General features: G+C 42.6%; 1 protein-coding gene and 1 pseudogene across 7 annotated transcripts; both read left to right on the forward strand.

Moving 5' to 3' along the window:
* Positions 1 to 209: 209 nt before the first annotated feature.
* PARP6 (poly(ADP-ribose) polymerase family member 6) lies at positions 210 to 26,001 on the forward strand. 7 transcript variants are annotated; one of them, XM_011375636.2, is made up of 24 exons: positions 210 to 387; positions 1,561 to 1,817; positions 3,884 to 4,082; positions 4,712 to 4,789; positions 5,523 to 5,617; positions 6,054 to 6,114; positions 6,356 to 6,446; positions 6,893 to 6,959; positions 9,516 to 9,665; positions 10,600 to 10,810; positions 11,331 to 11,384; positions 13,124 to 13,219; positions 13,830 to 13,922; positions 14,519 to 14,644; positions 15,843 to 15,908; positions 16,835 to 16,902; positions 18,158 to 18,206; positions 18,455 to 18,567; positions 19,325 to 19,397; positions 20,086 to 20,155; positions 24,494 to 24,573; positions 24,975 to 25,038; positions 25,209 to 25,293; positions 25,624 to 26,001. In XM_011375636.2, exons 3-24 carry the CDS (start codon positions 4,080 to 4,082, stop codon positions 25,724 to 25,726), a joined length of 1,896 nt encoding a protein of 631 aa, XP_011373938.1. In that variant the 5' UTR covers positions 210 to 387; positions 1,561 to 1,817; positions 3,884 to 4,079; the 3' UTR covers positions 25,727 to 26,001. The 7 variants fall into 7 exon arrangements, 5 of the variants coding, with proteins under 5 accessions (XP_011373938.1, XP_011373955.1, XP_023377645.1 ...); XM_011375653.2 differs by having other exon boundaries at positions 1,564 to 1,817; XM_023521877.1 differs by having other exon boundaries at positions 212 to 387; positions 1,564 to 1,817; positions 10,600 to 10,750; positions 18,458 to 18,567.
* Positions 2,433 to 2,551, forward strand: LOC111731147 (annotated as a pseudogene).
* Positions 26,002 to 27,555: the final 1,554 nt, after the last annotated feature.

Genomic DNA, 27,555 nt, shown 5'->3' on the forward strand with positions numbered 1-27,555 from the left:
CTCAGAGCCCCTTTTGTTTCTCCACGCACACGCCCCGACCCAAGGCGCAGGTGCCACCCCCGCTCCGCTCCCCCTCCTAACCAGCCACCACCGCGCAGACGCCCAGAGCCTGGCGTCGGCGGGGACGTACGCGAGGGGGGGCGAAAGCGCGCCCGGGGCAGGCCGCGTGGCGGTTGGTTCCGAGCGGGCCACGTGGCCACGGCATCGCCGCGCGCGCGTGCGCAGAGTGGGTCAGCGCGCCCGTGACGGAACGACGAGGCGTGGGGGAGCGCGACCTCGCCCGCCCGGCCGGCCCGGCCCCCGCCCCTTGGCCTACCGCTCCGCCCCCGCGGGGCGTCCCGGGCCGCTCGTACCCTCAGCGGCGGCCGCGCGCGGCCCGGGGTCGCCGTGAGTACTCGCGAGGCCAGCCTCTGAGGCCGTCGGCACGGGGACGGGGCGGGGCGGCCGAGCCGCGGGAAGGGAACCGGCTGGGGTGGATGAAGTGAAGGGTCTTGAACCGAGTGGTCTCCAGGAGCCAGACAGGCTTCGCTCAAGGCCGGGCTGCTGGCGACACAGATTGGGCACAGAGCTTCTTCCCCGGGAGGCAGGTGTTGGGTGTCTTTGGGGTCTCCGGAGGAAACCAGAGAAGAGCTCTAACTACTCCCCCAAGGGAGGCCTCGGGGCCTGTCCTGGAAGGGCGGGTGGTAGCCAGTGTTTTGGGGGCAAACCCGGTCCTCTTCCTCCACTGGATACCCGAGATAGCGCTAGCCTGCGAGAATCGCCCCTCTCTGGATTCTCCCCCGCACTCTTTGTTCAGTGGCCTGGTCTTTTAGAGAAAGGAGCTCTTGATATGGAGCAGAATAACCCCCTTTTCAAGGACCGCAAAGCCGGGAGTCAAACTCAGAGTTTAGATGTTGAGATCTTTGACCCGATATAAAGTTGCCACACAGAGAAGCGCCTGTGGACCTGGAGAAAGACTTTTGTGATCCAGACTTGAGGCTTATTTACATTTGGCTATTCCTACGAAAATTCATAAAGCGTTCTGTGTTAGCTGCCATCCAAACTAAACGTTGAACTGAACGACACCCTTCACAGTCTGTATTTGGCCTATCTTCTCTTGAAAGGTTCCTTCCTTTATCTCGTTTAGATAAGTCAGGTCTTTTTTGCTTCATTAACAACTCGTTAATTAGCTGTAACCATATCACATGAAGATTAGATGTTATTAGGACCTGTCAAATGTGCTTAAGTTTCAGTCTCACTATACTAAGCAAGTTGCTTGACCTCCGTACACCTGTGTATTGTAGGTATAATATGAAAACTTTGAAATAGGTCATCTTTCAGGCTTATTCCTCTTGAAAAAGTCTGTGATTCTGTGAATTCTATGACATCACTCCCCTTTTCCCTACTCTTCCTCTTTTAAATTCATTCTCCATCTCTTCAGAGAAATGGGCATTGAGTAGAAGGTGGGAGTCCCTTTTACTGAAACAGCCTGGTTTGAAAAATATGGTTGTGTCTGAATTGTCTCTTCCCTGGACAAGAAAAATTCCCTCTGAATTACCTTTTTTTCCCTTGTGGTAACAGCAGAAACCAAGCAGCAACGGCCCTTGGAGAGAGGCTATTTATTGACTTCTACAGTGACAAAGACCTCGAGAAAGTCGATACTTCTGGCCTCTGCTGCCATCATCCTACCACCCAGCCCAAGACAGCCTAGGCTGGACATTAGTGCCTCCCTCTTTGTTCCTATGTGATCACCCAGATCAGCACCTGACTGTTTATTTTCAAGTCTCAGAAACTCAGCCCCCAGATCTTCATATTCTGGTTCTCAGCTGCTCTTGAAGGTGAATGGAACCTTCCTTTTTAAATTCATTTCTGTATGGTTTTGTCTATATGTAGATGCATGGAGGTTCTTATATGTATCTGCCCTTTGGCTTAGGTATCTAGTGGACAGTTCATTCATTCCCTCATTTAATAACTGTGTATTAAGGGGCTGACAATTTAGGCAATAAAAAAAGTCAAAGCCTATGCCAACACAGAGTTTACTTTCTGGTTGGAGATAAACACAATAAACAAACTTTCTGTATGTCAGAATGTGATAAGTACTATGAGAAAAATAAAGCGGGGAAGGGCGATGCATAGTGCTAGTAGGTATGTGTTGGGGTTTTGCTATTTTATATAGATGGTCAAGGTGACCTTAGAGCAGAGATCTGAAAGAGTGAAGGAACAAGCCTTGTAGATATCTGGGTGAAAAGCATTCCAAGAAGGGAGAACAATAGGGACAAAGGCTCTGTGGTGGGAATATGCTTGTTATGTTTGAGGAGTAGCAAATAGGCAGTTGTGGAGTCTCAGGTAATCTTCCCGATCACATTTAGAATCGACTTTTTAGGGAGAGCCCCTGCAAGAGTCCAAGAATAGTCTCTGATTTTTTAAAAAACTTTTTATAATGAAAATTTATAATCTTCGGCCATGCCACCCTGTACGTGCCCGATCTTGTCTAATCTCGGAAGCTAAGCAGGGTTGGGCCTGGTTAGTACTTGGATGGGAGACCACCTAGGAATACCAGATGCTGTAGGCATTTAAAAAAAAAAACGAAAATTTACAACTATACGCAAAGGTAAAGACTACAAGAAACCCTCATGTACCCATTACTCAGCTTCAGCAGTAGTCAGCATTTTGCCATATTTATTTCGTCTATCTCTTCTCCTCCCACCATCTTTTTTTTTTTGCTACTAGAACAGTATTTAAAGCAAATCTCATGTCAGCTATTTCATCTCTAAGAACTTCACTTGCAGTTTGCTTCTGCATATTTTGATGGGTCAGGCAGCACTGTCAGCTGGGGCACTGCTATGCTATTTGACCTGGCATTGTGCCTTATGTCCCCATCCTGGATCTGTTGCCAGGCTTAAGTTTAGGTATCTGAGAAACAGACTACAGGCCCTTTGAACACACAAGGATTTAGAACAGTAGTTCTCAAATTTTACTGTGTATCAGAATAACTTGGTGGGCTTGCTAAAACACATTACTGGACCCCATCTCTGGAGTTTCTAATTCATTAGGTCTCAGTATGGGTCTGTGAGTTTACATTTTTAACATTCCCTGGTGATAATTGATGCTGCTGATCTACAAAGCCCACTTGAAAACCAGAGATCTAGAAACTTAAGGTTCAACAGAACCATATTAGAGACCAAGAACAACTCTGTTTAAGGTTGGAGTGGGTGAGACTGAGATATATGCAGCTAGAACAGTGAAGTCGCTTTTGTGAAAGGACTAGGGGTTTGTTTTTTTCCTGAGCATTCGTTGGGATCATTACTGCATTTTTCTTTGCAGAGTAGGTTCCAAATTGAGTCCAGGGCATTATTTTGGCCATGACAACTCAGACCATGTCTACCAGAGAATGTTCAGTGTTGTTGAGGGCTCTTTAAGTTAGCTGTGATTATCATATAAAGGCTTATTGTGATACTGTTGTTGAATAAGAAATAGTGACTCAATTTGGGGAAGAAACTAGGGGTAAAAACTCCCAAAAGAATATCATTCTGATGGGAGTTGGTACTGTGAGGAATGTACTAAATGAACTGACATGACAGAGTAGCATAAGCGTTTGGTCCTGCCACCATCACTTTTTGCTTCAGGATTGATACAATATTATGAACTAGAGTGGAGACTTGTCCCAATCCCAACTCTTTAGCTTGAATGGAACAGTAGTGCCTTATGTTTCTATAGTGCTTTCATGGTTCATTATCTTTGAAGAATTATGTATACAAGTGTGCATACATGCTTACAAGTATGTTTCTTTATGTACAGATGTCTGTATATGTGTATAATAAAAGTGACTTCGTAAATGTGTGCTTCTATATATACCACCTAGCTTTTAAGTGTGACGAAACCAATTGTTGTCTACTTTCCACAGGACAGTGACTTGTTATCACCACAACCGCAGAGCCTGCCATCCTCAGCAGATCTCCAGTCAGCTCCTGATATCACTCCCCTTCCTTGTCTGCCTTTGGGGCCTCCTAAATGCCCATCTCGTTGGCCTGGCTTCAGCTGGTGGTATGGAGGGGTGCTGCCTAGCACTGACCTGGGAGTGTGTGTGACCCACTGATCCAATGGTGAGAACTGACTGCCCACCCCTGCAACTGACCATCGAGGGTAGAAGGGACAAAGCGCCCACCTCACCTTTTCCTGGCTATTTTCCCTTTTGGAAGGTATAGTGGCTATATGAAGTTGAAGGAAGGAGAAGGCATGGAAACAATATTACTTGGTGTGTATATAGGTGAATTTTCTTGGGAAAGAAAGGGATATAAAGGGAGTGATAAAACAAGAGAGCTTAGATATGCTTTGGAGCTGCCTTGAGTCCCTAGATGATTCTAGAGGAGGCCAGCTTATACTAGAACCTAGATATGCCTAGGAACCAGCCTTGACATTGAATTCTTCTGCATTCTTCCCTCATTGCCTACCAGGCCCTCAGTCATACTTGACACTTAAGAAGGCCAAAATTCCCTACTGTTTTTCCCCATCCCACCAAGTCAGAACTAGGCCATGGATATGACCAGATCAGGAAGAAGGAGATGCTCCCAAAGGGCAAGGTGAAGGGAATGAAGGGATTAGGGCCTCACTTATGCTATCCCAGGGAACTTCCCATTCTTTGTGAAGATCTGTTTCCAGTCCTATCATTCTACTTCATTTCATGGGTTAACAGGGACCAGCAAAGGGTTGTATCCTTATTTCTCATTACTAGGACATCAAAGGCCAGTTCTGGAATGATGATGATTCAGAGGGAGATAATGAATCAGAGGAGTTTCTCTATGGAGTTCAGGTGAGATTACATCTAAGATCCATGTTGGACAGTCAAAATGTGTACTCTCTGGATACATCAGGAGTGAAAGAGATTATTCCGGACCAGAGATATAATGTTGATGTGGTCTGAACATTATCTTTTCAAAGATGATAGAGCCTTGCTCTTTCCTGGGACTCATTACCTTTCAGAGTAAACTACATCCTCTGTACATGGAGGCTACCCTTATGTTCTTAGTTGGATATAATTATTTTCTGGCTCTTCCTTAATTAGCCAGTGGAGTCATTTTAATCATAGGGTCAAATTTTTAAAAAATTATCCTGCCAGTGATTGCTTAATGCTATCACTATCCAGGGCATTAGCCTGAGCAAGAATGTTGGACTCTTCCGACAGGACCACTCAGTTAAATGCTATATTCAGTCTATTCTGAGTTCTCATAGAAGGGACACCTGAAGTGTCCTGGTCAAGGTCTGAGAGGAAAAGCTGGAAACTTAAGGATATGAACTTAGGCAAAGCTGCCTGTAGTTGGACTACTGAAACTTCTTAGAGTGGTAATGGGGCAGACTTGTCTGTCAGTGAAATCCCCAGCAAGGGCCACCACCAAGAGTCCCTTCATGTATGCAGCTTTTTGCTTATATGTACTGCTGTTGTTTGATTTTCCTATTCCTGGTGTTTCTTCAAGTTCTTTTTATTTTTCACCTCTCTCCCAATCTGTCTTCTTCCACTCTCCCAACTGTTTTTGCTGCTGATTCAGGGGAGTTGTGCAGCTGACCTGTATCGACACCCACAGCTTGATGCAGACATTGAAGCCGTGAAAGAGATCTACAGTGAGAACTCTGTATCCATCAGGTGGGACTCTACTTCAGAGGTGGCAGGGGAGCAAGCTATTTCTTTCTGAACTATTAAAATGCTAGAGGGTTTTTCTTTTTATGATAGGGAGTCTGTGGGCATTGATAACTTACCAGCTTAGTGATAGAATTGCTCAAAGTACTTAAGCTTGGCTGACAGGAGTAAATAGGGAAATACAGCTGCTTTCCTTAGAAATTCCCTTTTATCCTTGATCCCTCTAGGCTGATAGTTTCACCTTTGAGGTAAGAAGAGGCTTCTGAACTGGAGAAGGCCCTGATCATGTAGGCCTAGAAACTGTAGCCAAGAGTCTATATACAGAAGTACCTCTACCTTTCCCTCTCCCTGGCCCCAGGCTCAGTTCTCCCTCCACCTCAGCATCTGTTCCCTTCTTTTCTCCCTTAATGAATCTCACTTGTGGTCACCTGTATCTCTATAGAGAATATGGAACTATCGATGACGTGGACATTGACCTACACATCAACATCAGCTTCCTCGATGTAAGTGGTACTAGTACCTGCCAACAACATGTCTAGCTGGACTTGTGGATTTTGTCATGGAGGCCAGCAGTCATGTTCCTGACTGCTGTATTTGGAACACATATTCTTCATCCCTGTCTTTCCTAGGCCATCAGAAGACAGTGGTGTGTACTGTCTTGTGCATGTGCGTATCATACAGGAAAGACTCCAAGTCCATTCCTCTCTGTTACTAAACTGGAAACTATTTCCCGTACTCTTTTAGGAGGAAGTCTCTACAGCCTGGAAAGTCCTTCGGACAGAACCTATTGTGTTGAGGCTGCGATTTTCTCTCTCCCAGTACCTTGATGGACCAGGTAAAGGCCGTGACTTTGGGCAAATGGGTTCTCTGAGTCTGATTTAATGCAAAGTCCTAAATTAAGCAAGACAGAGAAAAGCTAGAAACAAGACCCTTGGGTGTAATCTGCAGGCCATTGGTCGGGGCTTTCAGTCTCTTCTCATTGGTGTCTTCATTACTGGTTACCTGATAGCAGTCCCCTCAAATCCTTCTTGGTTAATGAAATTGTTTTCTCTGGGTATTACTTATTCTTCCCCTTCCCTTTAACTTCCTCATAGAAGTCGAAGACATTTGAAGTTGGCCAGGCAGCTCCCAGAATTTCCCCTCTGCCACAGATGTTTTCCTTCTCTATTACTGTTTAAGATACCTTTAGGGTCAAGGAAGCTAGTCCACTGAACCTGGGGCTTTGAATTCCCAGGAGGATAGAGATGTGTACGTACTAGGAGCTTTCTTTTCTCTTTGCAGAACCATCAATTGAGGTTTTCCAGCCATCAAATAAGGAAGGGTTTGGGCTGGGTCTTCAGTTGAAAAAGTAAGAACTTTGATATTTCTGGTTATGGACATATGAGGGAAAGAGAAATGGACATATGTGGATGGACAGGCAGACCTTTGGATGGGATGTTTCCTTCCAAAAATGTCTTTCTGAGATATGCCCAAGAAAGACTAAAATAAATTTGCAGAGCCAAATTTATGATTAGGCAGAGGAGCCTGTGGTTCTGGGGTATCTGGCATTGAGACTTCTTGGAGGTAAGAGGAGAGGCTCATCAGTACTTAGTATCTAAGGAACAGTACAATCCTGGAATTAGAGCCATGCTCTTCACATTTCCTCTTGTAGTTTCCTCACAGTGAGTCTGTAGGAGCTAGACAGTTTAAGTATATTAAATATGTTGAACTTGCTAAGTATTTGGTATACAAAGAGAGCTGAACTAGATTTTACTCTCAGTGAAGTTCCGAAAAGAGTCCAGTGGATACATGTTCTAATACAAGTGAATATGGGAGTTTTTGAAGGAACACAGAAGAAGGAGTGGCCTATTCTGGGGGCAGATGAAGGGCTCTGAATGAATGGGAGATGATTAATGGTTTTCAAGGATGGATAAGAGTTGCCCATGTAGACAGACTCTGAGAATGAATAACATTTGCTAGGTCATAGTCATGTGAAGCAGCATGTATGCAGGAAGCTTCAAGTAGTTAAATATTGCTAATAAAATGCAAGAGAAAAGTGGTAGGAACTGAAGCTAGAGAAATAGGAAGAGGTTCAAATCAGAGAGGGTCTTGAGTGCTTATATTGTAGACAGTGGGAGCGTTGAAGGGCTTTAGGAAAAGGAAGGATGTGGTCTTTTTAGCTTTAGAAAAATCATTCTGGTAGCATTGTATTAAGTAGGAGGGAGTGAGATTAGAGACCAGAGCTAGCTGAGTAGGAGGCTTTCATAAAAGACCAGACGTGAGATGAGGGCCTGAACCAAAGTGTGACTATAGGTGAAAATTAGAGATGATAGACTACAGAGATTTATGGGGTATAAAATCAATAAGACTTGAAAATTGGCTTGGATATGTTGCATATGGTCATAAGCCAAGGAATAGTGGAAAGTTACTCCTGGGTTTCCATCCTAGATGTCTGCATAAATTGTAATACCACCAGTTTAAATAGGGATTTAAGAAGAGAGGCAGGTTTGTGGGATGAGGATAGATAATTAGTTTTATTTTAAACATGTCGTTTAGAGGTGACCTTGGTATATTCAAGTGGAGATGCTTAATATGAAGATTTGGTACTTATAGAAAACATTAGGGTTGAAGATATATATCAGTGTATGGGTGGAAATTACAACCAGTGTAGAATATGAGATTGCTAAGAGAGAGCATGATAGAGTGAAAAGAAAATAGGATCAAAGACAAAACACCCTTTAACACTCAGACAGAATACCCAAGAAATTAGCAGCGTAGGCAGAGGAAGAAGAAACACTGAAGGGAGGTCAGAGAAGTTAGAGAAGAATGAGAAGAGAATAATGTCATAGAAGACAAGGATAAGAGTTTCTACAAGGAGGGCCAGATGCCAGAGAGGATAAGTAAGAGCAAAATTTAGGAATTTCTGTTGGATTTACCATCGAGGTGAGAATAATTGCAGTGGGGTGGCAAGGGTAGAATATATTGAGAAGTGAGTGGTTGGCGACAAAATAGAAATAATCAGTATGGATCGAGTAACTTAGATGAGGATAGGAGGGGAAGCGGGAGAGGTAGCTAAACTGAGGGGCAGCAGTGTGAAACTTTTTGTAGACTTTGGGAAAGGATTTGACAGGAGAGGAGCATGATTGACGGATTAGTATCCCTAAAGAGGCAAGAAGGAGCTGAGATCCAGAACACAAATAAAAGAATTGATCCTTAATAGGAGGGTTACCTTGTCTCCAGAGAATGGAGGGATGAGGTAAGGGTGGAAATGGAAATACATTTTGTAGTAGGGTTGGAATATTAAAGAGGCCGATATCTGATGACTTCAGTTTTTTCTGTTAAGAAGGGAGAGAGTTAATTGGTTATAGGTGAAATTGCTTAAAGAAGATGGTAAAGATTTCGAATAATAGAGTAATGCTAAGGAGAATTGATTAAAATCAAATGAAAGGATTGACGAGACTAGTTGAGGGCCCAACTAAAGTCAGAAACCATAAATTTGGGATGTGATTTTTCACGTAATAATGTCAGTACCTGTCATGTCCTTAGTCCTTTTCTTCGCTATTCCCAATGCAAAGGGTGGTACCTCTATCCTGCTACAGTATAGTCATTCTTGGCAATAAATTCCAAGGTTCACAACTTTTGAAGGCTCACCTTTGAGATTTCCCTTTAAAGGCAAAGCATCTCAGAAGTTTTTTGGTCCAGTAGACTAGATAATAGGAGTGAGCATTTACCCTCCAGGGTAAAGAGGTACATTTCCATGTGCTAAGGTCATACGGGAGGAGGGGGTGTTCGGACACATTTCCTTACCACAACTAGCTTTGGTGTCCCTGGGTCTGAATTTTAGATTAGGTGCCTTTCGTAATCCTATTTCTTGACTTATTCTCTTGCCTGAGTTTTCCTGAGCCTGTTTGTTTTGATTCCTTAGGATCCTGGGTATGTTCACATCCCAACAATGGAAACATCTCAGCAACGATTTCTTGAAGACCCAGCAGGAGAAGAGGCACAGTTGGTTCAAGGCAAGTGGTACCATCAAGAAGTTCCGAGCTGGCCTCAGCATCTTCTCTCCCATCCCCAAGTAAGTACTCCCCCAGGAGCTGATCATCTCTAATCACTTTAGTCTTGTCTAAGTGCCCACCCTACCTTCTTGATTACCTAAATTTATCTATTCTGTCCTCTCCCTAGGTCCTCTGAATTTTGTACCTTTAACTACTAACACCACCCACACAGTCCTGTCCTTTATGTGTCTTTTTCCTTCTACTTCTGACCCTAATAGTCATACCTTGTGCTTTAGGTAAAACACAATACCTAACTCATGGTATACATTTGGAGAAATATATGCTATTCTCTCCATCTTTCCTTTATTTGACCCTCATCCTTATTCCCTCTCCTAAGGAGGCAAAGTCAGAGAACAGGCATCATCTCATTGCTCTTATGCTAGGGTATATTGATTTATTATCTAGTTCTAAAAATATTGGCTCCATTTTCTGGCCCCAGGACTACATCCCCCACTTCCTGTGCTTTCTGATCTTCCCAAAGGCAAATACAGACCCAGATTTGTTGCTTCCCAGGCACTGTTATTGACAGTCAGACATCAGGCTCTCTGGGATGAAAATACTTCTTTCCTAGTACTGTGTTTAGCACTCAATCATAAGTGTGTAAACACACACACACAAACACACACACACACACACACACACACAAAGTAAAACAGGGATCTCTTCCAAGGATCATTCCATACCTAGCCTAGATGCCACAGAGAGTGACCCAGGCTTTGCCTCTGCCTACCCTTTATCTTCCAATCAGAAAAACACACAGATAGTGACATGAAAATCAAGTCAGATGTGTGATCTACTTGTTTAACAGTGTTTAGATCCAGTGGAACTCTCTTCATATGTGAGTTCCTCCTTGGCTTAGGTCACTTCACTCATCTTGACCTAGGACCTACTTGTTTCCAAACCTCTTCTACGGCTCAACTGAATCCCCAGTTTTGTCACTTCTTGCTCTCCCAGGTCTCCCAGTTTCCCTGTTATACAGGACTCCATGCTGAAAGGCAAACTTGCTGTACCCGAGCTTCGGGTTGGACGCCTCATGAACCGTTCCATCTCCTGCACCGTGAAGAACCCCAAAGTGGAGGTGTTTGGCTATCCTCCCAGTCCCCAGGCAGGTCTCCTGTGCCCCCAGCACGTGGGCCTCCCTCCCCCAGCACAGACCTCTGCTTTGGTACATGGGCTGGGGAGGGTTTGACTTGGGTGTCAGGTGGGTGGGAATGGAATTGTGGGAGTACAGTTTCTCAAAATGGGTGGCATTATGGTTTTTTAGGCATCATAAATCAAACCTGGGCATGTACCAGGAGTGAATAGAATGGAACATATTTTTTTAATAGCTGAAAACATATCTAAATTGTTTGGCAAGCTTATGTTATAGTAGGCCATGAAGCAGAGAGTCTGGGGTTAGACATCCCAATAAGATGTCACATAATTTTATTAGGTTGTGATTAGGACTTGGCAGTCAACTGCTGTATCAGTCTCTTCTACCTACCTTGAAGAAGGTTAATGACAGGTGAGCCCTTTTCAAGAACCTTTGGCAGAAATGTCTAAAGGTCTCTCCAGCTTTGGGATTACTTAGGCTGATCGGAGATAGGGCTTAGCTATTTTAGGAGAATCCAGGTTAAGGGTGTGAGGGCTATCTAGGCGCCTGCTTCATAGGAGGCTTATGAGGTCTGTTTTTTTACTCTCATCAGGTCAGTGGTCACTGCAAGAATATCCCCACTCTGGAATATGGATTTCTCGTCCAGGTAAATCAAATCCAAAACTTCATTCCAAAGCTTTTCCCCTGTTTTCTGACGCATTTGATCCCCTAACATCTCCCAGCTCCTCAGTCAGTTAAATGTTTCCTGAGTTGCCCTCCTCCCAGAACTATACTAAATATGTGTATAGGAGAAAAGAAGGTATAGTTACTATTTCAAGAATGGTAACTCAAGAAGCTTTCAGCATTACTTGGAAGACAATACTTACAGACCATTTATGACCAAGTGCCAAATGATGCACTGCAAATCTTAAGTGTCAGGGTATCAAGATGAGAAAGGAAATGACACTAATTTCTTTACGATTTCCACCATCCTTGCTCAAGTAGTCCAGTTTTTCTTGCAGACTTCTTTCATTGCTCAGCCACTACTGGTAATTTCTTCTTTTTTAAATCTTTTTATTCCTTGGACGTGCTTTCACTTTTGATCTCTGTTACCTTTGTTTATGTCATTCCCTCCACTGGCCTTCCTTTCTATATGTGCCAATTACAGTCAAGGCTCAGTGTCACTTTTCCTATAAAATCTCCGTTACTCCAACTGTATGAATTACATGGAAGTGATGTCTTTTCTCACTGAATTTTTATGATGCTTTTTTTTTTTCCTCTTCTTTAATTCTCCCTCCCCACTTCCACCCCTGACCTATGGATGTTTCCATTTCCCCTTAAGAATTGGATCTCTGAAGGTGGGGCATCCACTCCCACCCGCTCACGGCGTGTACCCGGGGCCTGGCACACCCAGGGTATATGGTCTATGGCTCCACCTGGGGCGTGAACCCAGGACCTTTTGCATGTAAAGCAGATGTGCTAATCACTACACTATGGAGCCAACCCATGATGTTTTTTGTTTTATGTGGCATCTGTGTGTCACATACCATATCCTGCCTTGAATTGTAATTAATTTGTATACATACCGCATCTTCCCTATTGCAGTATAGAGTCTGAGAAGACAATCTTTTATATTATTGTATAATCAAGGAGACCTTTCACTGAGCTGGGTACATCATAGGCATTCAGTAAATGTGAATGAATAAAAGCCCTTGCATATCTCTTTACCAGCCCCAGAGTATGTGAAATGGGAACAACTTGATTAATATACAAACTACCTGGCTGAAAAAGCCATGTTAAGACAGAGTGTTTAAAAAAATACTTTAGGATATTGCTGCATGAACTCTGGATTTTTGTCCTCTTCCCAGCACAGAGTTATATCTGTGATTGTGACCAGTGGATGGGGTGATTGTTCTAGGTAGTCGAAATGGCTTCTCAGGCCCCGCTGCCGTCTTATCATGAACTCAGTACTCACCTGTCCCAGAGAGACAATCTGTAATTACCACAACTAATGTTAATAGTTTGATTAATACCTGTTAATGTTTATAAAATACCTTCACAGAAATCATCTCATTACTCTGAATATCTCATTGAGGAGAATGTCTCACTTTATAAATGAAGAAACCAAGGCTCAGGTTAACTGGCTTTCCCAAAGTTATATGATATTAAGTAGTGACAAGGAGAATCTTAACCCAGGTCTTACCATGGCTGGTCTTATTTTTATTCTAATATATAGTTTTAGCTTTTAAAGTCAGGCCATCATCAGTTTAACTAAGAGCAGGACTCAAGAAGAGATTCTATCTTAGGCCCAGGGCTGGGAGGGTGGAGAGTAGCTGGAAAAGAATCTCTGAATTTTCCCCATATGTGTCTGTACTTCCAAAAGACTAGAATATCTTCTCTCTCCAGATCATGAAGTATGCAGAGCAGAGGATTCCAACACTGAATGAGTACTGTGTGGTGTGTGATGAGCAGCATGTCTTCCAGAACGGGTCCATGCTCAAGGTATGGCCCCTGCTCTGTGATCCTCTTCCTTGGACCCTTAGCCAAGGCCCCTTCACTCTGCATCTCGCCTTTATTCCTCTCTTCCTGGGTCTCTGGTAAAGGCAGAGTTCTGTCCATACTCCCTGAGACTCTCAAAATAATTGTTTTTCTCAAAACAAATCTCAGCAGTCTTGTTTGGAAAGATGAGTATATGTGATTATTTTTGAAGATATAATCCCCACCCAACATTTAAAAATTGGAATCAGATATTGACCAAAGTGATTGGATATGATACTGTCCTTAAGGACTTTCAAGTCTAGGTGGGTAGACAGACACTTGACTATAAGTGTATAGAAGAGATATGAGCAGTGTTGTGGAAACTCAGAAGAGAGAGCATCTAACTATCTAAGGAGATCATAGAAGGTTTCATGGAAGAGACAACATTAATTCTCAAACTTGTCAGTAAGGCATTTTAATTAAGACTTCACTTATTTATAGTTTTCTCCTGACTAGAGGGCCCCAAATTCCTATCTCATTCTAACATCTGAGGTCACGATTTGCCCTCTCTTGCTACAACACTTTCTTGTTTCACACCCTTCCCCACCACTGACTGTTTAATATGTCCATTCAGCCAGCTGTCTGTACTCGTGAACTGTGCGTTTTCTCCTTCTATACACTGGGAGTCATGTCTGGAGCTGCAGAGGAGGTGGCCACTGGAGCAGAGGTATGGGAGAGGGAAAAGCTATAAGGAAACTGGGATAAAAAAAGGCTGGGGAACCTACCACTTTCACTCCTTGGAACTTAACCTCCAGAAATGCTTTTCATATGTAAGGATATTCATGACAGTGTTGTTCGCAATAGTAAAAAAAAAAAGGATACAACTCCATCTGTAGGCAGTCCAATTAAAGAAATTATGGCATATCTTACAGCAGAAATACTATACAGGTATTATTTATGGATACAAAATTAAGAAAACAATAGTATGTATAGGACAATTCTTTTTTTAATTGCTTATATAATAAAATATTTCCACAGGAAAACTATCTGGAAAGATATACATTACACTTAACAAAATAGGTACTTCTGAGAAATGAGATTTGTTTGGGATGGGGGGTGGTTTTTATCTTTTTAAATCACTGTAACTTGAATTTTTAGAATGAGTTTATATTTTCTAATTAAAAACCATAAATATTTGCTTTTAAAAAGAACAGCAGAGAAACATGCTGAGACTCCAGAAGGTAGACCTATGCTGGATACTGTGTGACTCATAGCACTGGGAAATCATTTATCTTCTGCCCCCTTTCTCTCCTTTTCCCGAAGGTTGTGGATCTGCTGGTGGCAATGTGTAGGGCAGCTTTGGAGTCCCCTAGGAAGAGCATCATCTTTGAGCCTTATCCTTCTGTGGTGGACCCCACTGATCCCAAGACTCTGGCCTTTAACCCTAAGGTATAAGTCGTTTGGGAAGAAAGTCAGGGCTGGGGAACAGAAACAGTAAAAGATAATGGGAGACTATGAGCTGTCATTCTAGTTTATACAGCAGCTTAAAATAAGGGTCAGAAGAAATGAATCACTTGTTTCTTGGGAACTCTTGAACCCTAAGCTTTAGCTGATTTAGAGAATAAATAACTGAGTTTATCAGAAGAAGGGGAGAAGAATTAATATCAGTTATGTCATGAAAGAAGAATGTAGACTCTGGAGCAAGACTGACTTGGATTCCACTTGAGACTCTGCTGTTCCCCAGCTGAGTGGTATTAGGCAAGTCACTTAATCTTTCTGAAAGAAAGATTCCATACTCTTACAAAGGGAATAATGTCTACCTTGCAAATTGTTATAGAAATAAGGGATAATATATGTAAAGTATCTCATTGCTCAGGGTTCTCCAGAGCAACAGAACTAATAGGAGAGAGATATATATATAGAAAGAAATTTATTGAGTTGGCTCATATGATTTTGAAGGCCGAGAAGTCCCAGGACCTGCAGTCAACAAGCCAGTGATGTAAGTTCTAATCCAAAAGCCAGAGGTCTCCAGATCCAAGTCCAAAGGCAGAAAAAGACCAATGTCCCAGCTTTAGGAAGTCAGGCAGGAGTTCCCTCTTCCTCTGCCTTTTTGTTCTTTTTGGGTTTTCAACTGCTTGGATGAGGCCCACCCAAATTAGGGAGGGCAATGTGCTTTACTCAGTCTACTGATTGAAGGGTTAATCTTATCTAGAAACATCTTCACAGACACACCCAGAATAATGTTCGACCAAATGTTTGGGCACTCCGTGGCGCAGTCAAATTGACACAATTAACCATCACAAGTACCCAACAGTGTCTCACTATTATTCTCATTGCTATGTATCATGTACTATATGGTTTTTTACATGCGTTATTTAATCCTCAGAACATCTATATGAGGATAGTGGAATTTTTATCTTCATTTCCACACAATAATACTGAGGTTCAAGGAAGTTAAGTAACTTAATCTGTTATTCCCAGTTGGTAAAAAAGAACTAGCATGTGATTCTATAACTGTCCAACATTAAATCTGTGTTCTTTCTGTGACATTTCCCTGGGGCCTAGACATTAGCCCTCTTTTTCATCAGATCTTATTCTCCTCCACTTTTCTTCATCTGGTTCTTCTCTTCCTATTGATTCCCCACAGAAGAAGAATTATGAGCGACTTCAGAAAGCTCTGGATAGTGTGATGTCCATCCGGGAGATGACCCAGGTAATCTGCCCTTTGCCTGTTCCCTGTTCTCTGCCTATGCTGCTCAAGTGCCCTATTCTGCTTTGAATTCATGGGAATGGAGTGAAGATTTAGAGATGCTACTCAGATTGCTCACTGTGTTTTCTTTAGTCTTCTCTCTCTAGCCTTCCCAGTCCTGTTCTGTTTTGTTAGCTCTCTTACTCTTTCTCACTCCTAATGTCTCAACCTTTACCTTTGCTGGTAATTCCTTCACAAGTTGTTCATATTTAATGTTTTTTTCATAATTCTTAGAGAATTAGAGAAGTAAGGGAATGACATCTGCCCAGGGTTGGGAGATTGAGGAGGGGGGCTTGGAGGTAAGGAAATAGACCCAGGGGCCTACATCTTCTATCCTTCTAGGGGTGGGGCAGCCACATGGAGCAGTGACCATCCTTTGACTCAAGGCTGTCCCTCACCAGACTTCCCCACCCCCTCGTCTGCAATCTCTGCATGAATAGACATTCATTTGTACTCATTTTCAGGTGGGCCTCTTCTCAGCAAATCCTATATATCACAGTTCAGATTAACACATAAGATACTCCAAGGAGGGATGATTTACTTGTCAGAAGAACTCTGCTTTATGTAAAGTTTTACCACAGGATTTCTTAGCCTGTTCTTTCTTGACATTGATTGTATTTATTTTTTGGTTTACAACAAACTTTTTAGGGCTGTAGGAATTGCATAAAATGAGGGAGACCCACCTGCATGTTGTTTTGTAAGCATCTTAAGTCATTTTCATATTTATGAGTCTTCCTGATCTGACTGGGCTCCTTGTGGGTGGGAACCCCATCTCCTCTTGCCTTTGTGTGGCCTTCAGTGCCTGCCTTGCCCTGGGCCCTGATAGTCTGTGGAAAGTGGGAGGGCTTCCACCACTCCTGGAAGATAACCTTATGGCTGTTGTCTTACAGGGCTCATATCTGGAAATCAAGAAGCAGATGGATAAGCTGGATCCCTTGGCCCATCCTCTCCTGCAGTGGTATGGATAGAATGGTTCACCCTTCCCACAGTAAGGTCAGGGGCATGATATTAGACATGGAACCTGTACCTTTTCTTAGAGGTGGTTTCAGTCTTTTTCCTGAGGTTATAGGTATTATGGATGCTTTTCCTTGGGGTTCTATTGATATACCTAGCCTTCACAAGAACTCAAATCCTGCAGGGAGCCCACAAATTCTGAGATGACGTTTCAACTTGTTTCCCAATAGGTTTTTGAGGGCCCCTTGCATGTAAGAATTAACACTCTTCATTTCAAATAAGTTTCTGTGGATCCAGGGAGGCCTTTGTCCCAATTCTACCCCCTATCCCTGTCTCAAGGCCTTCTCTGTTGATGGAGACTGTCGAGGGCCTTGAGGCATTTTTGTTTTTCCCTCTAGCAAAGATTCTCACCATTCTCTATAGCCCTCTACCCGCTGGCCTCCCTCCCTGATCTTGATTTCTCTTCTGTTTTCCTAACATAGTTCTTCTCTCTCTTCTTAGTCAGCCTTTGCTGTCAGTACTTTCTCAGTGCAGCATGCTCCCCATTAATATGAGGAATGACTAGGCATAGACCAGCTGGGATGATATCACAAGTACATGGGTAAAGCACAAAAAAAAACAAACTGTATCCACCATAAGAGATAATGCTTTCTTACTGAGCCCTCAAGGTTTTATGCCTTTGTTCTCCGGTGTCCTCTGAGTTCAGCCTACTTATAATCTAGTGTATCCCTGAATTTTCAGGAAGGTTGTTCTAGTTTCTTGTTTCTTTCTCCAGCCCAAACAGTAACTTTCTATCCATTCCTCCCCATCCCTGAGAGGCTTTAGGCTTCCTCTAAAAGCAGGTGGGATGGCTCCTGAGCCCTAGTTCTAAATTTCTAAATCCCAAGGATAAGTTGTCACCATCCTAATACATATCCCTCCTTTCTTATTTTTTTTTAGCACCTCGTATGTTCTTCCTTTTGTTTGTTCCTTTTCTTTCCCTAGATGTAGGAGCTCCCCTCCTACCCTCTCTTTCATCCATTGTTTAACTAGCAGTAACTAGATGGTCTCTGGTCAGTAGCTTTCCTTTTACATTTTTATACACAAGTATTACTACCCACAGGAATACTCAGATAGTGACCTGGCTATTTCACAAAATTCAGACAGCCCTGGAATCTTTGCTTCTTCTCCCAGGGGCACAGCAAGGCTGCTGCTTTGTTCAGGTCAGCCTACCTATACATTTATTCTATCCTTCTCTTTTTTTCTCTTCTTTATCCTAGGATCATCTCTAGCAACAGGTCACACATTGTCAAACTACCTCTCAGCAGGGTAAGTGGCCTTTGTCCCTCTAAACACTAAATTTCTGGTGAGGGGCAGGGAGGGGGTCCAAACCAGCCAACCACATTGGTCCTAAACTTGCCTGGTTGGCTCTGTCCATCAACAATAGTCTTTGGGCCTAAGCATATTTCCCTTATTTGGGGTCATCGCAAGCCTAATTTGCTCCCTATCCCCAAATCCTTCCCTTCCTGATCTCCCATTCTGTTCTGTTTTCCTGACCCCACCCCCACCCTGGGCAGCAGCTGAAGTTCATGCACACCTCACACCAATTCCTCCTGCTGAGCAGCCCTCCTGCCAAGGAGGCTCGGTTCCGCACCGCCAAGAAGCTCTACGGCAGCACCTTTGCCTTCCAGTGAGGAGGGTGGAGGCGGGAGTTGGGTGTGGGGAGGCAACAAATAATGTAGGGCACTGGGAGGGCAAGTTCACTTAAGGAATGTGAGTTTGTGTTATCTGTGTCCATCAACCAGTCAGTTAACAAATATATATTAAATTCTATTGTGGTAGGTGCTGTAGAAGATAAAAAGGTACATATAGTCTTTACTCTTAAGCTAGCTACTTAGGATGTAGTTGAGGAGAAATTACATTTATATTTAAAAAAGATATGCTTGAAGGAACAGATTAGAGGGGATAGATTTTAAAGCTGCTTTTAAGGAAATCAGCAATTGATGTCTCATTGTGGGAGGAGAGCGAGAAAGAGCGATATTAAAGGTAATTTAAAGGGAGTGGTAGTACTATTTTCTCAAAATAGACATGAATTGAGGACTGGAAGCCATATTTGGGGTTAGTGATAATTTTATTGGGTTTGAGAAGAATTTAATTTGAAATGTAGGAGACTAGGCAAATAAAAATACTGAACCAGCAGTTGAGGATTTAGGATAGGACTAGCTAAAGCACAGAAGAAAAGATGGGACCAGAAATTAAGACGTACGGGTTAGCCACATACACATCTTGCATGCTATGACTTATATCCGTGTGCATGTCCATTGCTAGGTCTATCTGTGTCCATCTTCATGTCCCATGTGGGTGAGAATGGGTGGGAGTGGCAGTCTTGGAAGTGTTCCTGGGAACCTCATACTGTGAGAAGACATGTATTCTATCCTGCCTTACAGTGGGTCCCACATTGAGAACTGGCATTCGATCCTACGCAATGGGCTGGTCAATGCATCTTACACCAAACTGCAGGTGAGGCTGTGCCCCTTTTCCCTTTCTCTCTAGCCCCCTTCCTGCACCCCTCAGTTTTAGGGAAGACTAGTCTAGAGTACTCAGCTCTTTTTGCCTCAGCATCCTCAAATCTAGCTTCCCTAGGAAGTTGGACCTATATGTATGTAGAATGAGTGTGGCTATTGTATATTTAACCCAGGCAGGGTTTTTTGGTGGTTTGGGAAATGGCAGGAGTTTGAGTTGTTGATTACAACCATTAGATAAATTAACCTATTAGAACTTTTCAGTTTATGTGAGTATTAGTTCAGAGAGTTGATATAGGAGACATGTCTTTGCCCTTTCAGATTCCAAGGAATGGTAATTGTCCCTTCTGGTTACCCATTCTATCATCTCTTCTTTTGGGTGCGGGGAGGGAATCTGCATCTGTACCAAGATCTGGGGACAGAAGCATGGATTCTGAAGGACCAACTCAGTGGCTCTGCAATTTCTCACTCCACAAGGCATCAGTATCTAGTATTTCGTAGGCAAAGGGGGTAACCTGCATCCAGTTTTCAGCCAATCAGCTTTTCAAGAGTAGCTGCCTAGAGTTATTTGAATGAGAGAGAAGGTAAATGGAGGGACAGAGGGCTGGATAAGCCTTGTGGCTGCCTAATACACAGCCATGGGAGGGCCCAGGCTCATATTGCTCATCCTGGTGTTTTCCTGCAAGCTGCATGGAGCAGCCTATGGCAAAGGCATCTACCTGAGCCCCATCTCCAGTATTTCCTTTGGATATTCAGGTAAGAAATACTCTCTGGCCGCTTTGACTATTTACACTGCATCCATTTTGTGAATACGTGATCTGTGCTGTCTCCTTTTCTTCCATCATAGATACATAGTCTGTTTTTCTCTATTTTCTCTCATTAGAAATTCAGATTCTTTACAATTTGAGGCCAGTTATCTCCCTTTCTCTTAGGTAGTCCTCTTATCCATGGGGATGGTTTTATTTATTGTAGGGGCTTGTCCCTTGAAATGTGTTAGGGAAAAACTGGGAGATGAAACTAGGCTTTTTGTATACCACATTTTTGGTGTTGGCAGTAATCTGTCATTATAAATTGTGTGAGTGCATATACGCATGTGAGTTTATGTGTGAATATATTTGAAGGCTTGAGTCCCTTCTGTTGGCCTATGTATCTAGAGATGTTCTTTTCCTGTTAACAAAATGGATATATTCTTAGAAAAATATAATTTAAAACAGACTTAAGAAGAACTAGAAAGCCTAAATAGCCTTAAAACTATAAAATACATTGAAATAGTAGTTCAAAATTTTATACACACACTCGCCTCAAACATAAGCTCACCTAGCTCAGATAATTTTCAAGTGATTCTTAAACCAACCTTTTAAGGAATAAATTATTGCATAGTTTTATACAAAATCCAGAGCATAGAAAAAGGTGGAACTATAAATCATAAAAGATAGTTAAATTTTACTTTATTAAAACTTCAGAAGACACCTTAAAAAAGTGAAAAGACAAGCTACAAATCAGGAGAAGACACTGGCAATACATGGAAGCATGAAAGATTAGAAATAAAAGTATATTTTAAAAATTCTTACAAATCAATAAGAAAAACACAACCCAATAGAAAAATAGGCAAATAACATAAATGGGCATATCACCGACAAAATGACCAAAAAATAGGAAAAGCTGTTTAACCACTATTAATCAAAGAAGTAAAATCAAGACCAAAATGACTTACCATTTAGCACTCATGTGGATTGGCAAAAATTAGATCTGGTAATACTTCTGATTGAATCAGAGGTTGTAGAATCAGAGTCTCTTTTATTGTTTATGGAGATAAAAATTGGTGTAATCACTTTGGAAAACAAGTTGGTATTAAATTTCATAAAACTCAGAAATCTTATCACTTTGACCCAGCATTTTCATTCCTGCATATGTGCACCCAACAATGTGTTTAAAGTGATACTGTTTGCAACAGTAAATCTTGGAAACAACTCAAATGCTCACCATCAGGAGAATGGATAAATACATTTTAATACATTCTAACAATGGATTATTTAGCAATGGAAGTGAACAACCGTGACCCTTAACAATAAGGAAAAATTTTAGTGATGAGTTGAGTGAAAAAAGGCAAGCCCAGAAGAGTCCTGTATGCTGCCTTTTTTATATTGCTCAAAAGCAAAATTCAACATCATTTAGGCACGCGCGCGCGCGCGCGTGTGCGTGTGTGTGTGTGTGTGTGTGTGTGTGTGTGTGTGTGATAAAACTGGATGGTGGTTACCTCCCAAGGGGAAGCAGATAGTTGAGATAGGGTAGGAGCACAAAGTTAGATTTAAGTCATAGTAATATTTTAGCATTTTGATTTAGTTTTCAGGTTGGGTCTGTAGGTATTCATTGTCCTATTAAATAAATGACAGTGTGTCATGAATCCACACAGGGTAAGTGCCCAATAAATATCGAATGCGTGAAAGGATCTTATTCTGAGTACCTGGGTCCAAAGTGGGATGGGGTTGGGGTAGTCTTTTTGGCTTCTTTGTCTAGGTTCCTCGGTTTTTATCTTCGTTCCAGCCTGAGGTTTCCTCTAATTAAGCTCTTATTGTTTTCCAAATAATGAGATTCTCCCGGTTCTCTTGGTGCCCACAGGATTCTTTCTTCCTGTCTGTTTTCTCCCTATTGTCTCCAGCTCTCCTCTCTCAATGGCCTTTGTTTATCACTAAGTGCCTTAATATCTTTAGCTATGAGATGAAGCCTGGAGTCTCTATTGATTTATCTTTCTTCATCACTTTGCTTAAAAACAGTAATTACTTAAACCATCCTCCTCTAAAAGGTCTATCGATTATAGATACAAAATACCATAGGATTTTACTATTAGAGTTATAGATCATCTCATCCAATCTCTATTTATAGGAAGAAAGCTGATACTCAGAGAAATTAAATGACTTTGGGGTCACACAGCTATGAGTAGCAGAGCTAAGACTGGAATCCAAATCTAACTTCTAAGACAATGTTCTTAAAATTATGTTGGACTGACAGAGTAGGCTTTGCTTGAATGACTGGCTCTCTGATACGTGAGTCTCTGTAACGGCAGGATGTATACAAGTACCCAGCTTATTGTAGTTACTCTAGCATTTGGCCAACTTTATCTTCTGTTCCCTTCCACTCTATTCTGCTCTGCTTTTCTCTACTTCCTCAGGGTATCCTTAGCCTAGTGGCTTTGGGTCCCTTCTGGGTGTGGTGTAGAGAGCATCCATTTGAATAGCACAAACTCTAATGACTTGGCCAGAGTGTGCAGGTTAAAATGAGGGCCAGTGAAAACAGATTGTAAACTCCATCTGTTTATTTAGTCCTGTTTAGAGACTTGTGATAAGTGTATACTCCAGAAACAAGGATCCAAAGATTATTCCAGCCACTATATTCTCAGGGTCTAGTCTTAGGAAACTGACAGAAGATCACTGGGTCACTTTGGGCAGGATAGTGTGCAACAGGATTGGGATGGGACAAGATTTATATCGTAAGGGCCATCTCTAAGACCAGCCATAGAAATCAGAATGTGTTTTCCTATCTGGGTTAGAACCTGAACAAGAATGTCACTAATAATCTTGCACTGAAAAACCCACGCTAAGAAGGTCATGATGCTTGGATGAAGAGCTAAACCTAGTTAAGGCTAATGGAGAAGGTAGAAACAGTGGTGGTAAGTGTCCTATAGGAGGAAGAAATTAGCAGTTCCAAATCCCGAGGCTCTCATTGCCCTGAGTTTCGTTCAGGCCATAAATCTATCATGAGGCTTAGTGTAGGTGCATGATGAATTGACAGCCTGAGCAATGAAGTTTGTCAGTCCTGTGGTTATCATCCCCACTGCTGCACCATGGCTATCACAAAACCAAAAATGAAACAGAGTAGTTAGTAATAATAGAAAGTTCTAGGGGGAGTGGTGAGATAGCGACCCTGCTTATGGCCTGTAATGATAGCATCATTTCCCATCTTCATCCATCTTTCAATCTTTCTCACACACACAAATACATTGGGGGGTGGGAGTGGGGTGGGGGTGGGAGGAATAAGGCACTTTTCCCTAACCAATAAAGCTGGGCCTGTGCTAAAGCTGAGTACAGAGACTGAAATCCTAATCACAGGCCAAAAAGAGTTGAGAGTAAAGGCATACAAGCACTATTTTGTATCTAAGAAAAATCTAGAATGAGTCAGAATGAGTCTATAAAGGCTATAAACAGGGCTATTCCGTGAGGAGTAAGAATGATGAAGGATTTGGGATTTAGATAGAGTAGAAACTGGAGGGCATTGACACTACTTCCTAAAGTTTGGAAAGACTTTCTGAAGGAATCAGGATTCTTCAAGATTGTTACCTTGTGGTTATCTATGGAAAATTACTTATCACTTAACTGCTGTACTTTCTCCTTCTCTTGAATGACTCTGGTCACAGTGTTTTATGTGACTTTGAGACTAGAGAGATCTGACTTGGCTCTGCCTGCTTTCTCTCCGCTCATTTCACTCAGCGTGGCATTTGATCTGAGGTATTCATGTCACCACTCTCCTGGGCCCCTTGTTACTGTCTCATTTCATGTGTTACTTCTCTGTAGAACCCTTTAGTGATTCCCTGATGTTCTCAGGATGAACTCTAGTTGCCTTAACGTGGCCTACAAGGCCTGCTTGACTTGATCCTAGCTCACCTAGACATTATCTCTTGCCACTCCTCTGCTGTTGACTACACTCGACAAACTAAGGCATACTGCTTTTTTACCTCCTGGCCTCCCATATCTTGTTACCTCTACCCAGAACACTGCCCCCGCTTCATGTAACTCTTTCTGATACTAGAGTTCTCAACCTAGCTGTCACCAGGAAGCCTTCTCCAAACGCCTAGCTTAGGCTCCTTCTCTTCTAGCTTACACAATGCTCTATATTCTCCCCATCACAGCCCTTACCGTACTGTGTTGTAATTACTTGTAATCTCTACCAGACTAAATTTTGTAAGGGTAGATATCTTACTTATTTTATTCACTGCTATATCACGAAGTGTCTATCTCAGTGCCTAGCACATAGTAGGCACTTGAGTAAATGTTTGATTAAAGGATGGGTGAATGAACCGAGTTTGTTGTTCTGTGACAGGAATGGGAAAAGGACAGCACAGGATGCCCTCCAAGGATGAGCTGGTCCAGAGATATAACAGGATGAATACCATCCCCCAGGTATTATTAGTTAACTCTGCTCTAGTGAGGCAAGACTCTTCTCCTAGGATAAGTTTAGGCTACAGAGATGGATGAGGAAACAATGGTGGGGAGGTGGGTGGTTTGAGGATCATTCGAAGGAATCAGGTACATTCATTCTAAGATGAACACGCTTCCAAAGTCATGTGTGGTCTCAGTTATAAGTATGAAAGCAGAGACTGACTTTAAATACAGTGACATGAAAATGTAAAGGTGGAAGCTATGGACTCATCCAGACTGGTTATGAGAAAGCAAAATTTAGGGGGGGTGGTAGCTGGGAGTCCAGGATATCCCTGAAATCTACCCCTAACCATCACCAGCTAACCGACCTCTCTAGGGAAAGCTATAACAGTCTGTCAAGCTCTACTGTCTTTCTCTTCCAGACCCGATCCATTCAGTCAAGGTTCCTGCAAAGTCGGAATCTAAATTGTATAGCACTTTGTGAAGGTAGGTAGCTCACCCAGTCTGTTTTTCTGGGTTCTAAAACTTTATCTCTGGTGCACCTGTGGCAGTGATCCAACAACAAGGGTGATGTTGAAGCATCACGTTTTCCTTCCCCTGCCTGGACTCTGTGACTTAAGCATTATTTTTATAACTTCTGCCCCACTTCTTCTCAGTGATTACATCTAAAGACCTCCAGAAGCATGGGAACATCTGGGTGTGCCCTGTGTCCGACCATGTCTGCACACGGTTCTTTTTTGTGTAAGTCTAGGAGGTTACCTTGGGAATTACTCTGAGGGTGGGGTGTGCTGGTATGTGACTACTGGGAGAGTCTTTTTCTGTTATCTGAGACTTGTCCCTGGCTATCTGAGTGGAGGTGTCCTAGGACTTTTCCCTTGGAGGTTGGGGATGGCTATAGATCATTCTGTTTAAAGGAAGCCAGATCAGTTGAATCTCTTCTACCCTAAAGAGTAGCAAGAAAGGCTTTTTACATCTGGGATGGGATGGCCACACCTCCAAATAGTTTCACTGGTTGACATTATTCTGGTATTATTCTTCCTCTTATGTTCACACTTACCCTCTCTTTGGCAGATATGAGGATGGTCAGGTGGGCGATGCCAACATTAATACTCAGGACCCCAAGATACAGAAGGAAATCATGCGTGTGATCGGAACTCAGGTTTACACAAACTGAGGGGGCCCCAGCCCTCGTACCACCCCTGTCCCCTCCAGGATCCATCTGCCCTCATTAAAAGGCTCAGGAGCAGCAGGCAAGGCTGCCCTGAGGAATCAAGGGGCCATTTACAAGAGGCAGGAAAAGGGTAGAGGAGGCGGCCTTCATGGTGGTGATTGACCCAGGAACCACTCCATATTTGGATGGCCCAGACTGACTTCCTATCCCTGATTTTCCCAGTTGACTTCACCCTGTTTGTAAATAAAACAATAAAATGGAAGGTGCTGTGGACTGGAGATGATCACTGTGGTCTGACTGGCCTTGGCCCAGCACTTGCCCCAAGCCTCCAGATGGGGGTGAGTGCGAGCAGAGTGAAAGATCCCAACATTTGGGACTATTTATGTTGGGTGGAGTCAAAGCTGAGTCCATCTAGTGTAGTGTTCTGCAGATCTGTCAACATTTTTATGAATGGATTAGATAAAGAAAGTTAAGTTATGCAGATGACACAAACCGAGAAGGATATAGAATACCACTGATTAACTGTTTCTCAAGATTTAAAAGGACCATTGAGGCCAAAGCAGCTCAGATTTCCTACCTCTGGAAATTAGGTAAGACAGATTAAGACCTCTGCTTTCTGCACAAAACCTATCCACTGTCCCTTGCTCTATACCTCTGGGTCTGGGCCCTTATTCTCTTCTTCCTTCTAGCTATTTCTTTGGGATAGGGATGTAGGGGGAGAGCTCACAGGTGCAGGGATTTGGGTTGATGTCCAACTTGAAATCTATAAAGAGATCCTAAGGAAATGCAGCCTCCATAATGAAACAAAATCCAGATTCTCTAAGGCTAGCAAGGTGAAGGAAGACACCTGTTTCTAGGAGATCTAATTGTTTCAGTGAAATCCATTTCTCTGTTGAAATTCCCACTGCAAGCCTCTGCTGGCCTTTCAGGCTGTGCTCCATGTACTTGAATCCCTAAGTTTCTTGTAAGAGACAGGTTGGACATTGCCAAATAGTATATGAAATATTAAATGAAGAAAAATATAAGCACGGAAGATTTAAAAAGCATTTAGACAAACCTGACTTTTCAAGTACAGGCATACCTTGGAGATACTGCAGGTTTGGTTCTAGACCACCAAGATAAAGCAGGTCATTTTTTGCTGGTGAAGGATCTTGCCTTCAGTTTGCAAAATATACATCTGTGAAGTGCAAAAAGGAAGCACAATAAAACCAGGTATGCCTGTACAGATTTTTATTCTGTTATAGCTTCTTGATTTATGAAGCCTGTGCTAGATCAGTTATTTTCTTTCATTACCTTCACCCTGCTTTGGAGATAACCTTTGTCCTGGTACCTGCTTTAGAGTTCCTGACTTGGCCTTAACTTAGAAGTACCATTCTTAAGGTCCATCCCCCTTAGGAGCTGTTTCTTTAACTTTACCTATTCTTGATCAAGACTACTATATTCTGACTCTACAAGTCTCCTAAGGCTCTCTGCTTCATTCTGGTTTCAAGTCTAGCAGAAATCCGCTTCACTAAGTAAATGACCCCATCGGGGATCCCACTTTATTGAAATTCTTGCCTCTTGAGAAGACCCTTGCAGCTTATCTGCATAGTTATCAGAGATAACTAACATCTTTTAGGCCTTACTAGGTTGGTGCTAGGCATTTTGCTAAGTGCCTTAATAATTTGCTTTAGCTTGGTATGTGTTTGGCATAGTTGTAAGGTCTCTACATATAATGACTAATATAATTCTCACATCAAGCCTATGAAAATGTTTCCCATTTTGTAGATGAGAGAACAGAGGCACAGAGGTTAAATGACTGCCCATGTTTTACAGCTAGTGACTGACAGGCA

This window comes from Pteropus vampyrus, unplaced genomic scaffold, assembly GCF_000151845.1.
Source record: "Pteropus vampyrus isolate Shadow unplaced genomic scaffold, Pvam_2.0 Scaffold10, whole genome shotgun sequence".
NCBI lineage: Eukaryota > Metazoa > Chordata > Mammalia > Chiroptera > Pteropodidae > Pteropus > Pteropus vampyrus.

Excerpts from the sequence above, each read along its gene's own strand:
- PARP6 (XM_011375636.2), top strand. Across the intron at positions 11,385-13,123 it reads AATATGGATTTCTCGTCCAG|ATCATGAAGTATGCAGAGCA; the intron begins GTAAATCAAATC and ends TTCTCTCTCCAG. Across the intron at positions 25,294-25,623 it reads TGCACACGGTTCTTTTTTGT|ATATGAGGATGGTCAGGTGG; the intron begins GTAAGTCTAGGA and ends TCTCTTTGGCAG.